General features: G+C 37.9%; 1 protein-coding gene across 4 annotated transcripts in view; it reads left to right on the top strand.

Moving 5' to 3' along the window:
* Positions 1-16,963, top strand: part of GALNT7 (polypeptide N-acetylgalactosaminyltransferase 7) — a 77,108-nt gene that overhangs the window by 50,622 nt on the left and 9,523 nt on the right. For 3 of the 4 annotated variants that reach the window (XR_004356835.1, XM_032686481.1, XM_032686479.1), the window contains exons 4-10: positions 4,016-4,146; positions 4,391-4,470; positions 6,631-6,813; positions 10,464-10,581; positions 12,355-12,477; positions 14,497-14,715; positions 16,865-16,963. Coding sequence is in view for 3 of the 4 variants with exons in the window: in XM_032686481.1 (XP_032542372.1) it covers positions 4,016-4,146; positions 4,391-4,470; positions 6,631-6,813; positions 10,464-10,581; positions 12,355-12,477; positions 14,497-14,715; positions 16,865-16,963 (953 nt within the window). In the remaining variant the exon portion in view is untranslated. Of the gene's footprint in view, positions 1-4,015; positions 4,147-4,390; positions 4,471-6,282; positions 6,466-6,630; positions 6,814-10,463; positions 10,582-12,354; positions 12,478-14,496; positions 14,716-16,864 lie in introns of all 4 variants that reach the window. The other variant, XM_032686480.1, reaches the window with a different exon arrangement.

Here is a 16,963-nt window from a genome sequence, read left to right as displayed (position 1 = left end):
TTTCTGCTCATAAATGAATGGTTAGCAAATATAGCTAGCCTGGACCTAACATCCAGTAGACCTTTACCTCTATATTTGCCACACTTCAGTTTCCCAAGTAACTTTCTTGAATCAGAAAATTCAATACAGAAAGCTCAAGGTGCAGTTTTCCCAGGTATGAGTGACTGGAAGACAAGCACAGGCTGGAATTGCTCTGAACACCTTGCTGCAACTGCACTATTTAACTATAATAATTCTTCAAACTGCTTTAGGCTATTACTTGGTAAATATAATTAACTTAATTTCAATAATTCAAATTGTGTTCTAGATGAAAAATGGCCAAGAGAGTAGAATCTTGCTCCACTTCTTTCTCCCCAGAGAGAAGGATGAACTAGTATGGGCTGCAAAGCATGCCAAGCTGCCTGAAGACATCTCCAGTTGTTAGGAGAGATGCAAAACACAAACTCTCTTAATCACAGCAGAGCTGCTGGCAGCTTTTTGCTTTTCCAGCCAGAAGAAAAGCCATGCTGATAGCACAGATACAAGATTTTCTCTTTCCCCACCTACTTTCAGGCTGCACACTTCATATCTGCCTTTCCACTCAGCAAAGACCATCTTATGCTCTTGGAGCCCAGTGTTGGACTGGGTAGATGTTTGCTCACACTCAGTGTGACTGTCCTTATTTCTTAGCTGCTGCCTTCTCCAGCGATATAAAATTAAAATGGAACATAGTGGTTGCAAACACTTCTAAAGACTGTCTCATAAAAACCCCTGCCTGTCCTTCCTTTTGAGAAATCCTCTTTCATCAGAAGGGAGTTGCAGCTGCATAGAAGCTTATATATGTTATGCCTTACAGGGAGGAACAGTTGCAATGCTTGGAAAATGTTCTTTGCATTATAATTCTTTGTATAAAATCAGTTGGGAGCAGTCTTTTTGCTGAATGACACTCTTTCCTTAATCTCTTCTGCAAACAGTGGGATTTGACTGTGGAGAACTGTGCAGAGATATGTGCTGAATTCTGCTCTGGCGTTTTTTCCTTTGTCAGAGCACAAAGGGAACAGTAACAAGAAGGTGATGCCTAGCTAAGTAAATGATGCTATCTCCATTTTCAACGGAGACCTCTGTGTTAGAGTCTGAGAAGTGTTGCAGCAGTGTCAGCGAGGCCACACTGTTGCACATGGGGTTTTTTTCCCAGTTTTTCTTGTGTTTCTTCATAGAAACAGTTTGTTTTTCTGTGAGTGTTAGCTGTGTGAAGGAAACAGCTGTTATGGAAGGGCAAGGAGAATTCATAAAACTGTATTTTCTAAGGCTCCCTACAATTACAGTTGTGTATTATGTCTTCAACCACTTTTTACCTATTTGGGTACCAGCTTGCTTTCCTTCTGGAGCATAGAGGTCAATATCTCAGCTGGTGCAGCTTTTGTAGCCTGTGCACCTGTAAAGAGTGACTGTGAGGTCAGTACCAGTGTTCCTAATAGCATTTAAAGGCTTTGTCTACCTTTTGTGTTTACTTATTTTTTTCTTTATTGCTATCTGTATTTCCCACTGATGCAACATCCTGTGAGATAACCAGAAGGGAAGTAATGAGAGTAGGCAGGTAACAGTATTTTTATTAACCTGTTTAATGGTGCTTGCCATGGGGAAACTGAAGCACTGATCAGTGTTTGTGTTAGAGCTGAGAGCCCCACATTAGTAGTATTACAGTTCAGGGTAGTCAAAGGCAGCTGCTTTAGGGAGGACTTCTGATACCATTTTTCTAGTTCTCAAACTAATGTCCGTGAGTCACAGGGAAAAGAACTGCTTTCCTCCTCCTCCCCCCTTCTAATCTGCAATGCCTAAGATCCTTTGGAGAAACTATGTGTTTTTAAAAGACACTGATTCATGCTTTAATCATGCGGTCAAACGTGAGAGAGGAACTCAAACAGGGGAAGGCCAGATTGGTGGTTATAATACTTTGAAAGATAAAATATACATTTTTGAACAAAAACCAGATTTCTGTAAGGCTGTTGACAGTTGTCATAAATACATATTCTAGGTGAACAAAATTTAATGCTGGCTAAACAGTATTTTTATCTTTAAAAGTATTGGGATTTTATACACTGCTGTCATGCAGGCTTTGTAGTATGGGAAGGAGGAAAAATTCAGGTTTCCTATGGGAAATAGCACTTGCTGCTAACCCTGGCATGGTTTCAGATAATGGACTGCACAGTCCTGAGGCTTGTACTGTAGAAAAGCTTTACACAATCAATATGACAGGTTTTTACAGCTCCCTGTGAGCCTAACATAGTTGAACATTTGATAACTAAAACATTTGGCTTCATAGGCAGGAGAGCTGGAAATAACTTAAGGTTTTAAATCTTTAAAACATTCCTGACAGTCCTTCTGTAACACATACTTGGAATTTGCAGCATAAATAATGGTGTGGTTTAAAGATTCTCTTCGTACCAGTTCAGTATGACCTCAAAACTCTATTGATTTTGTCCTATAAAAATTTATATCACAGCTATCATATCATATATTCTCTATTTATTACATGGTATGTTATTCTATTCAGCATATGTGATAAAATTGTTTTTTCTATAGTTTGACATTTGTGTATCCTTGAGGTTTTCCTAATGCACCAGGATTTACAAAAGTATTGTAAATGTGTGTGGGAAGAGAATACATAAAACTCAGTTGAGAAAACTTATTCTTTTATAAAGATGGAGAGGAAGCATAATAAGTGTATCAAAAGATAGTGATTTCAGAAGATTGTTCTTTGATAAAATTGCTGAATTTTCAATTTTGGAAGCTTTACTTCAAAGAAACACCATTCCACTACAATTATATGTAGCTTTTGTTTAAACTAGAATAAAATATAAATATAAAATATAAACTAGAATAAAATATAAAATACATTGAAACTAAGTTGCAGAAGTCTCCGGACTTCATCGTTTTCATTCAGTTTGCAAGAAATGTTGCTATTGAAGTAACCTGATGGCCCATTGCAGTTGAAAGGGACATCCTTCTTCTTCCACCTCCACATGTCCCCTCTCCTGATTAGATCAGCACAGGCATCTATCAGCGCATTGAAGCTGATGCAAACCAGTGCATGGATGCCTCGGCTGTAGCTAAAGTGGCTTATTTTGGTTCCTGACTGAGAGAAACTGAAGCTGTAGGCAATTCTTTTGAGCCTTTCAGAACAAAAATAGATTTTAAATGAACACCAGTAGCTAAATCAGCGTAGCCTCAAACAGGAGGTGCTTGATTATCAGCCCTGCTGCCTTCATGAGTTTTCTCAACAGAATCATCTGGGCAAAATATTATGCAACACTAGGATCCTTTTTTCACATTGTGCATTAGGAATGTGGTTTCCAGGGTAGTTTGGCAAAGACCAATGTGCAAATACAAATCTAAAACCATTTAAGCATAGCTCATCTTGATCATTATGTGGTTACTTGTCCCTTTACTGACAAAGGTCCCATTTCCACTTCTGGCCCTCCAATTATTCTTATTAATTTCATTAGAAGACTAGCGGAAGACCTCCCCAGGAGGGAACAGGTCTGTATGAGGAAGGGCAATAATCTGAGCATGGTGGGTTCCTGCCTCAGATTTCTAGATTTAATAGACTGACAGAAAATTTTATGAGGCACAAAGTGAAGGAAAAGTTTAACTGAGAAGTGGTGCCTTCAACTGTACATGTGACATTATCTGATGAGGAAAGTCTGTGTGCTAAAATGTAGAAACTTCTCTGCCCTCTTGGAATATACATGAAAACCTGTAAGCTACTATGTCATATACTGAAGTGATTGGGAATTGTCGACCCAGCTCCCTGTGGTGTGACCAACTACTTCAGATGCTTTTTCTTCTGATGTGCTAGAGATAAATCTCTGTGCCATGAGGTCAAAAGTCTTGATCTCCTCAGTTTTAGTGTTTGTGAGTGGTTGAAATAAAGGTTCTTGTAAAGGTCTGTAGATATTTTGGGGTTGTATTAAAAGTACAAAACTGTTTATTATTAAAACTCACCAAAATAATTTTTTTCTTTGTTATTTGATAGCACACTTACAAGAGAGGCTGGATGACTATATTAAGCAGTGGAATGGCCTTGTAAAGGTATTTCGGAATGAGAGGAGAGAAGGTTTGATCCAAGCTAGAAGTATTGGAGCCCAGAAGGCTAAACTTGGGCAGGTAGGAGCCAGTTCACACACAAGTCTGTCTTTTTTATCTTTTTTGGGGGGAGAGGTTTTGGTGGTTCCAATAGATATGTGGAAATGTAGTATTATATTATTATATTATTGATATTGTTTTAATAATAGATCAGTTTTACTCAGTCTTCATTTTCATGTTTATATGTCTGTATCTCAATGTAAGTAAGCGTAATTAAATCACTGCAATCTTGTATACAGAAATTTTATTTTTTTTTCTTTTGAAGGTTTTGGTTTACCTTGATGCCCATTGTGAGGTGGGAATTAATTGGTATGCACCACTTATAGCTCCTATATCTAAGGACAGGTAATGTTCTGCCGTTATTTCCAGTGTCTGACCTTTTAGGGAAAAAAAGGCATGGTAACAATCTTCACTTTTCAAACTATAGTCAATACGTTTTATATCTATATCAAACTATATAAATATTTTCTGTATGATGATTACATTATCCCACAGCATAAAAGATACATAAGGAGGAAGGAAAATAGTCGGGCAAGTTAATCTCTAGATAGTTTGTTTTAATAGGCATACTGAATATTTTGCGTAGTGTAGATTGCGTGTAAGACAACTCTTGTTTTTTACAACGGTCTGAGGCACTGTTATAAAATGTTCTGTTATAGCTGAATAAGGAGCCTGACTAAACAAAATAACTAAACAAAAACCTGATTTTTGGTAGAGGAAAAGTAGCAATAAATGTTTTGATTTAATGGGGATTTAAAGCCTCTGTGATCTCAAGAGTTTTATAACTTTCTCATCTTTGGTCTTGATATATGGCCTTATTTGTTCGCTCTGAAGTACTTTGGAGTGTTGTTTGTAGCAAAGCGAGGTCAGAGCTTGAGCCTGTCTCTGCCACAAGCCCAGGCACTTGCTAGGAGTTTCTGGTTGAAGTGCCTGCATTGTGAGAGGGAGATCTGTGAGAGGTGACAGAAGAGAGAGATGTCTGGGGGTTTCATTTCTTCCATCTGTTAAAATGATGTTGTTGCTGTGTGCCACCACAGTCTTAGCTTGTGTAGTCAAGGGTATATGTGTTTAGAAAACCATGTTTAAACTCTTTAATACCATGAAATAGCTGCTTAATCCTAAAACCTATTTGTTAACCTGTTGTGCTTCCAGAATTCACTTGAAGAATTGGGTTTTGTGTGTTTTAAAGGCTGTAACTCAACTTCAAGACTATATTTGGGTCAAGATACTAGAGAGAAGATGGAAATGCTTGTGGGCTTCCATTGAGTGTGTAATACTGTTTGACACAAGAAAGGCTGGTGAGATCAGGCAGCTTTAGAGGCATCCTCCAGCATTGCCCACGGAGGTGGAGGTTACACATGGTGCCAGAGGGCAGTGCTTGGCAGCCTTCTTCCAAGCCTTGGGTGCAGCATGCTGCTGCTGCTGCCTCAAAGAGGAGCATGGTGTTAACATTTCTTTTTCCACCACTTTTTTATCTCATAAGATTTCACTTAAAAACATGGAAGTGCTCCAAGTTTGGTCACTAGGAAACTCATTTAGAAAATGTGGGGAGATAATGTCTTTTCCTTGGTGAATATCATATATGATCAATCACAATGAGGATTGTATTGCAAATCAAACAGGAAAACTTCTACTGAAGACTGCTGCTAGGAGAGCACTAGTGATGGTTTTTTATCCTGAGAGGCTGTATTTTCAGGGCAGTTGAATAGGACAGAATAATGAATATCTGTGTTAACGCTAGTAAAAGCCAAGAATTCATCATACTTGTTGACAGCTAAGATCTAATATGAATAGAAATTACAGGAAATAATAATACTATGAGAACCCTAGCCCTCTGAGGACTCCTCTGTTGCCTCCAGCAGTGCTTTATTAGAAGACCAGTGTCAAGAAGTACACATAATGGAAAAAGTGCTGATAAACAAATCAATATATTTGCATCTCAGACCTAACTTTTTTGTTTTCAGAACCTCTTAAACCAGCATAAAGAAAAAACTATATATTTTTTTCTAATGATGCTTCATTTTTTTAATATGTTTACAAGTGACTTTTTATATACACTGCTCTATAAGTTTAATTAATGGTGTAAATTTCAGATTAGAGAGATTGCTCTTCTGAAATTGTATTTTGCTCTTTCTTTCCCTTCTATAAATGTTTCAGAACTACATGTACTGTACCTCTAATAGATTACATAGATGGGAATGATTATTCCATTGAGCCACAACAAGGTGGGGATGAAGATGGTTTTGCCAGAGGGGCCTGGGACTGGAGTTTGCTATGGAAACGAATTCCGTTAAACCACAAGGAAAAGTCCAAACGAAAGCATAAAACTGAGCCTTATCGGTAAAGAGAGCTGTTTACATACTGTGAATCATTATGAATAATTTTCTAAACCCTTTCGTTTTTCCCTCCACCCCTGTTTCCCCATGAACTACGGTTGGTGCACGTGTGCCATGCGGGTCCTTGCACATACCTGCATCTTCCCTGCCACCACCCGCCACCCTGCAGAACCACATGCACTGTGCCGCTTATAGATGTCATAGATGGCAACACTTATAAGATTGTGCCCCAAGGGGGTGGTGACGAAGATGGGTTTGCTAGAGGAGCGTGGGATTGGAGTATGCTATGGAAGAGGGTTCCCTTGACCAAGAAAGAGAAGGAAAGCAGAAAGACAAAAACTGAACCGTATCGGTAATCACTAAATCACTTACCCATTTCTTTTTTTTTTCTGAAGTTAATATTAATCCACTAAAACTTGCATGTACTTCCAGCCTGAAAACCTTCACATTTCTAACCACACTAACTGCTTTGTTTAGTTGGACCTGTTTGCCACAACTGCCTATTTGCACAAAATATCTCTGCTACCTTGTGTTGCCTCTCTATTCCTGCTCTTATATGGTTAATAGGGTGCACATTAGAATGACCGGGTTTTGTTTGGCAAAATAAAATATCATATAACTTCATTGCCAGGGAAACTCTATTTAGCTATGATATTTTTTTTGAAGTAGTGTTGGAAACAACAGTGCTTGTTTAACCATTTGATTTGAAATAACAAGCATGCTGTAAGTATTTATAATAGAAGGTAATGCATAAAATCTGTAGCCTGCTGTCATGGCCTGATGCATGCATACAGCTGATGGATTATGCATGTGTATCAAAAAAGTCCCTTTTGTCATATTTCTCCCACTTGCTTCATAATAGATCACATCTGACAAAGAAACATACTGTTTAAGAATCTTGGCTAGATATTTTCAAAAAATTTTAATATAATACATATAACATTTAAAATAAAAAAGAATAAAGATTAAAACAGCACCTTATATTGAGAGAAAAGTCCAATAATTTCCACAGAAGTTCTGCTTTTTTATTACACTTTGTAGTGGGGTACGGTTTCTTCCCAAAAACCAAAAACTGGCTAGAAACCCTAACTTAGAAACTAGGGTTTCTGGTTGGCTTTTCAAGACTGGGAGACTGAGGTTCTGCTGGTTTTTATTACTTTCCAGTTCACACTTAACTAATTGTATTACTACATTTGAAAGCAATCCTCACATCTTCAGAATCTGATGTCTTCTATTGCTTGTATATATGATTTAAACATTGTTAGAACTGATGTTGGTAATTCCCTATCCGCACCCATGATTGTTCTTTGCTAAAATGGCAACACATGCAAGCAAGTTATGAAGGTTTGATCTGTTTTGTATACAGTATAAATAATACCATTTTCTGGTGAGGCTGTCCACATTGGAACTTTAATATTCGCTTAGAGGGGGATAAACTATTTCAAAAATCGCTGTTGTGTTCTGTGTTTACCATCCAAACAGGTCTTAAAATCCTTTAAACGGTTCCCAGCAACACAAAACACATGTTCTCAGAATGGTTTAAAAGATGAATTTATTTTTAATAATACTTTCAGAGAAATGCCCTGCATCTGTTTATGTTCAGGCTGTGTGCATTTTCTTGCAGCAGTACCAAGGCAAGTAAGACCAAGTAAAAGTCTTGCTGAAACTATAGCCAGGATTGCTTAATTTAAAAGGAAAACAGACAAAATATCCTCAACAGCTTAAAGCACAGAGACAAACCTTTTGTAATGTGAGAATTGCCCGAGGACTGAATCCTTCTTTCAGTAACATTATGCTTACGTCTTCATATCCTATAAAGTAAACTGCTGACCTTATGTAGATTTTACTGTGTTCTTTAACACACTTGACAGCACATTGGAGGCCCAGACTGAAGCTTCAGTATCTGCACTTGCCAAGTCTTTATGGTGCTGAGGAAAACCAAAAGTGCGGGAAAGCCACGGCGCTGTGCTGTGCAATGTGCTTCCCCTTGCTGTGCCTGCTGGTTTCCTACCCTTTGAACCACTGGGATACAAAAGCAGTGTTGGAGGAAAATACAATAGGCAGCAAGTAGAAAGGGACGTTTAGCAGTAACTTGGCATCTGATCAGCTGATTTGGACAGCAACTAAACTGATAACCATAATACTTACAGTCAGTGGCTCTGTTTCTGTTGCCTTGCCTCTGCTATGCAGAGAGGGATATATGTTAACCCTAAGGGGTGACTTTTTCTTATGTCTTTCTCCAGACATTTATGTGTGGAAGGGAAATACATTAACATTGCTGTTAAAAGGAACACCACTAAGCTAGAAATCTAATAGAATGAAGAGACTATGAATAGTGCTAGAAATGGATGAATAGTGCTTGAAATGACCCATCTCAATAATTTGGTGATGCAGGAGTATTTCACTTGTGTTTTATTTGGCTCACCAGGGTGATCTGGACTCTCGGATCCTCCTTTCAGCACTGCAGATCATTTGAAGTCAGAAAGAATTCACTTTATCCTTACTTTTTTTTTTTTTAAATTGTCAACTTACTAAGGACTCTAGATTGTATACACTAGGGGTTTTATGTATTTATTGATCCTCAGGTGAAAAATGCTTGCTATGTGCACTGGAAATGGCTTAACATATCCTACTCTCTATTTCAGTGTGACCAAGCTACCAAAGAACTTTGCTTAGAGCTGTTCTGCAAAAATGCTCTGTCATGGTTTAACCTCAGCCAGCAACCAAGCACCATGCAGCTGCTTGCTCATGCTCCCAGCAGTAGGATCAGGGAGAGAATCCAAAGGGTAAAAGTTAGAAAATTCATGGGTTGAAATAAAAACAGTTTAATAGGGAAAGCAAAAGACACACACGCAAGCAAAGCAAAACAAGGAATTAATTCACTGCTTCCCATGAGCAGGCAGGTGTTCAGCCATCCCCAGGAGATCAGAGCCCCATCACATATAACGGTTACTTGGGAAGGCAAACACCATCACTCGAAATACTCTCCCTTCTTCCCCCCAGTTTTATATGTTGAGCATGATGTCATATGGTATGGAATATCCCTTGGGTCAGTTGGGGTCACCTGTCCTGGCTGTGTCTCCTCCCAGCCCCCTGTGCACCCCCAACCTCCTTGCCAATGTGGCAGTACAAGAAGCAGAAAAGGCCTTGTCTTTGTGCAAGCACTGCTCAGCAGTAACAAAAACATCTCTATATTATCAACACCGTGTTCAGCATAAATCCAAAATATAGGCCCATACCAGCCACTGTGAAGATAATTAACTCTACCCCAGCCAAAACCAGCACATGCTCTAATCCAAACCACAGCATCTTTTTGACACATTAAAACTTGTTAATTGAATCTTGCCATATGGGAAGGGATTTACAAAGCCATTAAAGGCAAAAAAAAAGACTAAACCAAAATGGAAACCTTGTACAACTTTATCCACACCCTCTTAAAAATTTTACTGAGTATAATGCAAAGTGTCTCCTATGGCAGCAGTAGAAAAAGAGCTAGAGGAAGAAGATAAGAAAGGTATCATTCAGCTGGGAAAACTCTGTTGCTTGTTTAATAGACAATATATTTCAATGTGGCAGCTCCTCAGAACATAAGCCTAAGTCTGCTTTGCAGTCTCATATGTTATCTCAAAAACTTGAAAAACTTTCAAGAGAGAAACATCTCATGACACTGATTCTTATCTCCTTTTTTTTAAAATTTATATTAATAGAAGCATACTGACTGGATAATTTGGACCAAAATTTTGTATCATCAAATTCATTAATTAAATAAATTAATTTTAGAAGAAAACCTACAACATAATAAAAACTATGACTTAAGTAAAAATTATATAGATGTCACTTCAAAAAATTGCTGCAATCTGGTGACAAAGCTTCATGATTTTTCAGTGTATTGCCATTTACCTGATCTTTACTATATGTTAACTGTGAATTGCTTCTTTAACTATTGCTTTCTCTGAAAGTGAGACTTTTGGCAGAAGGGGTTACACTGTCTTTCTCTTTCAGATCCCCTGCAATGGCTGGTGGATTGTTTGCCATTGAACGTGATTTCTTCTTTGAACTAGGTCTCTATGATCCAGGGCTTCAAATTTGGGGTGGTGAAAATTTTGAAATTTCTTACAAGGTAACATCAATATTTGAAACTTAATTCAATTTAATAGATTTTTTTTTTCTATAAATACTTCTGTTTGGAGTTCAGGCAGACCTACCTCCGACTCATGAAGCCCAGAAGGTTTTGTCGTGAGAAGATATTATGTCAGAGATGTGTCTCCTCAGTGTTTACTTGTGGGCTTTGGGACAGAAGTGTTCAGAAAGGTGGCCTAGTGCTGAGACACAAATGATGCATAATCTAGATATTGTTAGTGGTTTGGGATTGCAATCCCCCCTCAAATATCTAATGTGAAAGCACACTGTCAAATTTGATGAGGGGAAACTAAGTGTTCTCATAGTGAGTATAGAAAAATGCTGTTACTAATGAAAGCAATGATAGAGAACTTCTTTACAGGAGAAGTCTTCATAACTGAAACACTAACTGCATAATTCATAATCACTGCAGAGGATTTTATTTTCACTCCTAGGCATATGTATGCTCTTCAGTTAGCAGGAAATGTAAGATTATCATCATTAGCTTCTTGTAGCTTCAGTATTCATAATGACACAAGTGGCAGACAGCAAGAATCTATCCCAATTAACAAACAAAAGTGGAGATGTCTGATATCCTCAGCAGCAATCTGAGAAATCATAGCTGAATTTTAGTAAAAGTACATTCAGAGCTCCTCTAGCTACTCTTGCTCTTCTTGATTTAGAGGAAGGCTCTGAGTGCACTTGCTCAGCTGTAAATGCGTATGCAAAATGTAGTTATTGAGGATGTTACATATACGGGGTCTTTATCCATATAATTCTCCATCTTGCTTAGAGCAAAATCATGATTGAAATTACATACAGTAGTTTTGTAATTTAAAAGCTTATTACGTAGAGACCTCCAAATTTGTTTCATGTAGGTCACAACCAATCTTCAGAAGAACTAAGCATTTATCAGTCTTGTATGCTGGCTCCTAGATAGCAAATGTTATGAATGGCCTTGCATATCTGAGGAGGTTTTTTGATGAAACTTAAGAAAATTAATATTATGATGCAATGAAGAAAGTAAACTATTCTGCCCATTTTTCCTAATACTGGTGAGTCATATTTTTGATCTGGAATTTGGAACATCCCCAAAGTTAGCTTGAATTTGGATTTGATGCTACAACTAAACTTGTGCAAACTATGAGCAATTAAATTCAGATTTAGGTATATTTTCTTTTTCCCATAAAGGGATTTTCCAGAGATGTGTGGGAGAGGGGGAATTTCAGAATGGTAATATATTTTACCTATTTTTTTATTTTCAGCTACTATAGTTAACAAAAAATCTGTTTCTGCTTGGAGCAATGGGTTACCTAAGACGTCCTTATCTCCTACCAGTCTTTATTAAGAAAAACTTAAATGTGAATGGGCATCTAACCAAAACCCACTTTAGTGATGGCATGTGAGATACTTAAATGAAATCAAAATATCATTTATTCTGTCATAATAAAAATTACCCAGTTCCAGATTTTGTGCACTCATTTGTTACTGTTGTTTTAAAATAATAATGGAATGAGATGGCCAACCTTTTAAAAAGCTTTTTAACAAAGTATTTTAGTTGAGTAGCTTCATGGCTGAGTTGGAGATGTACTCAGTGCAGCCTTTCATTTCAGAGACCTATTTTCTTTATGCTTACAAATGAAGCAAAAAATATGTAAATATATCACAGTCAATATAGTAAGAAAAGTAGCTGACATTTCTTCCATAATTTATTATCTATCTGTCTTAAATTCCTGTGCATATATATTAATAATACCTATGCTTTAACTTGTAGATCTGGCAGTGTGGGGGAAAACTGCTGTTTGTTCCCTGTTCTCGTGTTGGACATATCTATCGTCTCCAGGGCTGGCAAGGAAATCCACCCCCTGTGTATGTTGGGTCTTCTCCTACATTAAAGGTACAGTTTTGATATAAACTTGAAGGTGGTTTTGATTTCAGATGAGAACAGTTTTAGATAAATCTGCTGAAGTTATCAGTAATAATTTAGAAAGCACTTCATCAAAGCTGTTTAGTATCCAAAACTAAGATGATCATCCTCATGGGAGAAAAATCTTTGTGTTAATCCCACAGTTATTAAGGGTAGAAATTCCTGGAACTTATCTTCTTGTTCTAAAGCCTTCCTCCACCATCTCTGAGGTACAAATCACATTTCATATTACTTAATGTCAGCCCTTCAAGCCTTTTCTGGGCTGTCCCCAACTATGTATGAACAACTCCAGTAACTATAGCACACTCCTGGAGATGATGATCATGGGTTTGAAATCCCCCTTTATCTTGATAGGGTGTGATCCTAGGCTGAGCTAGCAAATTCTGTAATCTAGTGTTTCTCAGACTTTTGTGACTACATTTGTTAGTTAAGAAGCAGTAAATGACACCTGAGAAAATGGCATGCTTTACGTTTCACCATAAAGGTTGGTAACTCCTCAGCTACCTTGCAGGTTCTAGAAATGTTACTCAAGATGTGAGATTAAAATTAGACTCCACCTCAAGAAAAGAGCGAGCCAGCTGTCTATATTTGAAGAGATAATTTGAATCAAGAAAAACTGTTCCATATCAGTTTACATCTACCAGCAGGAAGAGAGGCAACCCTTCTGCTAAGATTTCCTATAGCCTAGTTTAAGCTTTCTCTTGTGTACTGTTTTGGCATTGGTAAATCCCATTCCCAAAGACACAGTTCCTTGTAAATTCCAATCCCAGAGCAATCTTCCAAGACATTACCTTTGACAATGACTACTGGTAGGGTTTTAGAGTATGGCTTGAGCCAAGATAGCAGTTAGTTGAAAAGGAAATGTCCCAGCCTAGTATAATGGTAGAAAACTAACCTGGCACCACCCCCCCAAAAAGTCTCTTATTAGTAACGTGAATTGATTAACATTTTGATGAAACAAGGACTAGGACCAGTACAAGGGAGGCCAGGGGGACACATCTGGGAGTAGAAAAAGAGCAGTGGGTGGCAGGATAGCAAATGATAGCTCCATTGCTCAGTGCAGGCAAGATATATGTTTGCCTTGTTGGAAATGATAAAAACCATTTCAATCTTCTGAAAATCTGAAAAAAAATATTTACTGCATATACAAACAACTTACATGACTCTGCCGATCTGCTTACTGACTGCAACAAAACACTGCTGAATGTTTTTAAATATTAAGTTACTTCTCCGTCCAAGGCAAGATGTAGAAATAGCTTTTTTTCCTCTTCAGGTACCCTCCTATCCCCCATAATAAATGTCCTTTTTTTATAGCTTTGTTCAATTTGTGCTGGATGTGGGTTAAAGTCACAATAATTTGTACCTTTAGTCAGATTTTAAGACTGTTTTAACACCAGGTCATTAATGCTAAAGAATTGTACAAAGCAAGGTGTGCATCTAGAATTTGTATAGGTAATGTAGAGGTAGGAACCAACAAAGAGAATGAGAAGAAAGATGTGAGAGAGAGGCTTGTTCACCAAGTGAGCTATCCAGTTTTCCCCCTTCTCCAAATAGCTGACCCATTTAAGACTGAATTTTTTCCCCATTAGTGGACTAACATGTATCATTCTCTGTATTAAAACTCTAGAAGGTGAATAGAAACCCTGAATTGCAGTTCTGGTAACAGCAAATGAATGCAACATTTTATTGCACACAAAACTGAAAAGGCTTCATTTCAAATAAACATTTTCTAACCTTAGAAAAAGACTTTGCACTCTCATTAAGCAACCCAGTTTAATTTGCTGGCTTCAGTCCTAAACAGCAATTTGAAAATAATATTCACACATCTTGTGTAATCTATTGATGGCAACAATTTATTAGTGCTATATAATAATTTCAAGCTGCTACTTTTCAAGAGAATAAATCCTTAAATTTCAGATATTAATGTGGAGTTGTGCCTGACCTGTTGCATGTACTTTGAGGTCACAGCAGTGTCTTTGTTCTTCACAGAACTACGTCAGAGTTGTAGAGGTATGGTGGGATGAATACAAAGATTACTTCTATGCCAGTCGGCCGGAGACAAAAGCGCTACCCTATGGAGATATATCTGAGCTGAAAAAATTCCGTGAAGATCACAACTGCAAAAGTTTTAAGTGGTTTATGGAAGAAATAGCGTATGATATAACTTCGTATTATCCCTTACCATCTAAAAATGTGGACTGGGGAGAGGTAAGTACAGCACATAACCTCTGTGTCTTTTAGGGTTTTTTTAAAAATTGGGAATTCAAAAGGAAGGAATTTGTTACTTGACATCACTCTGTGAGCAAGCTATTTGATTACTGCTGTACTAAGCTATGTGGTACTAACCAGAGAGCTATAGAAATATAACCCCAGGAAAAAATTATATCTACTTTCACTGGTGTGATTTTTTTAATTAGCTCCACAGGTCATTGACGGATGATTTATGCCTAGCTCTGTCTTCAGTTATATGTAAAGCTCTTTTTTCCATAATTGGAATTTAGGTTTTCTAAAAAGAAAAAATGTGAATCCTGCATGTAGGAGTATTGGTGAAGATTAATAGGTGAAAATATTTTTCTGGGAAGGCCTAGAAAATAGATTATGAAATCAAGGTGGAGTACATTCTGCCCACGCTTGCTAGACTGAGGTGTACTCATACAGTTACAGCCTCAGTGAATCCCTTATCTGCATGTAGTAATTCGATATGATTCTGTAACTATCATCTTCAGCATTACTGTATATAAGTATGACTTCACTAAATTAAGAAAGTGGTTATAAATGTGTCATTTTCAGCTGGTTGGCAGAGAGAGGTAGCATATCACCAGGTGAATGCAGGACACCTCACTGAACCCTGCTTGTCTCATTCTAGCATTTAGCCCACACCTTGGAGAGCACTTACTACAGGTCCTCTGCCTGCTTTTAGATTTTATTTTTTTTCCCCTCTGCAGTTGGTTCCAGCCTTGCCCTCTCGTATTAATTTCACTTTTGCAGATTGTTGAGGCAAAATCAGAAAATCTTCTTGCTAGCTGAGAAGAACTCCCGTGTCCCACCAAATTTAACAACCTTCTTTCCCAAGATATGATGGACCTGGTTTTGTAATTTCAGAAGTGGATTAAAAAGTACAGATCTGTGCTGTTTCTTATGGCTAAGGAAGTGTCATCTCTAATTTCTCAGAAGAATTAGCAATACAGAGCATGCACATGAAAATCTTTTATCTGAAGGACCAAGTGAACAATGCTACCTTGATTTCTTACCTGAAAGCTAGCACAAAGCATCAGTTACTTATATTAGCCTTAGACCTTCTTTTGAATCTACATAAAAGGTTATGAAGGCACATTTTATAAAACTAATCACTGAGGTGAAAGCATTTGAAGAGAATAAAATAATAATGGCGACCTTGCGGGAAATCATCTCTGGTAAAAGCGAGCAGGTCTGGTGAAGCAACAGGAAAGTTCTAAGTTCAGAGACTTCTCTGAAGTTTTCTTCAACTCTTCTTCACAGGGTGCTAGTTATCCTACATCTGATAAATCCCTCCTTCCCCCCCCCTATTTGTAACACCACACTGATTGCATTTCCAAACCATAAGAGATGAAAGGGGTTCATCTTCCCTAATGCTCTCTGGAAGTCAGGTCTAAGCCTAGTCCTCCAGATTTTCTGTACCATTACAAAGGGGAAAGAGGCTCTGGCAAAGAAAATAGATCTGGAGAAAATGTTATTTGTGTCATGAAGTCTTTGTAAATCTGCTTGTTGGCCCTTCTGAGAAGGGAGTGAGATAATCAGCAGTTGAGGCATGCTTTATGGCAGGACTTCTGTTCTTTATTCCTATGTCTGTGCCTGCCTCTCGTCAATTTTATTTCTTTTTTTTTTTTTCCATGTAATTGCTGCTGCAGAAGGTACATCTGAGCAGCAGGGCCAGTGGGCTGTGCCTGGCTGTGGGTAATAGCTGCTGTGCATAACTTCTCTGCATCCCGCTTCTCTTCATCTACAAGATGAGAGAGAGCAACTTAGCTGAGCTCCTGCTTTATTTATGAAGACATGGGAGATGGAACATGCTCTAATAGCAGATTGAATAAATTAAAATACTTGATATTTTGGTGCTATTAATTTGGAGCTAAGCTCTACAACTCTAATTTATCAGTGTACTCCAACTCACATAAGAGCCTGCAAATTAGCATGGGCAGCTTGAAGCTCCATCTTCCAGAACGGTTAGCATCAGTATTTAAATTTCATACACAGGTTTGTCTCATCTCTCTCTGTCAGATACCTGTTTCTGGTTTGAAAAATAAATGGGAATTTTCTGAACTCCTTGTCACTTATTTTTTCCTCGAGAGTAACTTAGACTGCAAAACCTGTTTTCCAGATTAGAGGCTTTGAAACCTCTTACTGCATCGACAGCATGGGGCACACCAACGGTGGCTTTGTTGAGCTTGGCCCATGCCACAGAATGGGAGGAAATCAG

This window comes from Chiroxiphia lanceolata, chromosome 4, assembly GCF_009829145.1.
Source record: "Chiroxiphia lanceolata isolate bChiLan1 chromosome 4, bChiLan1.pri, whole genome shotgun sequence".
NCBI classification, from domain to species: domain Eukaryota; kingdom Metazoa; phylum Chordata; class Aves; order Passeriformes; family Pipridae; genus Chiroxiphia; species Chiroxiphia lanceolata.
Note: the sequence above shows the minus strand (reverse complement) of the source record. Positions and strands in the feature narration are given on the sequence as shown.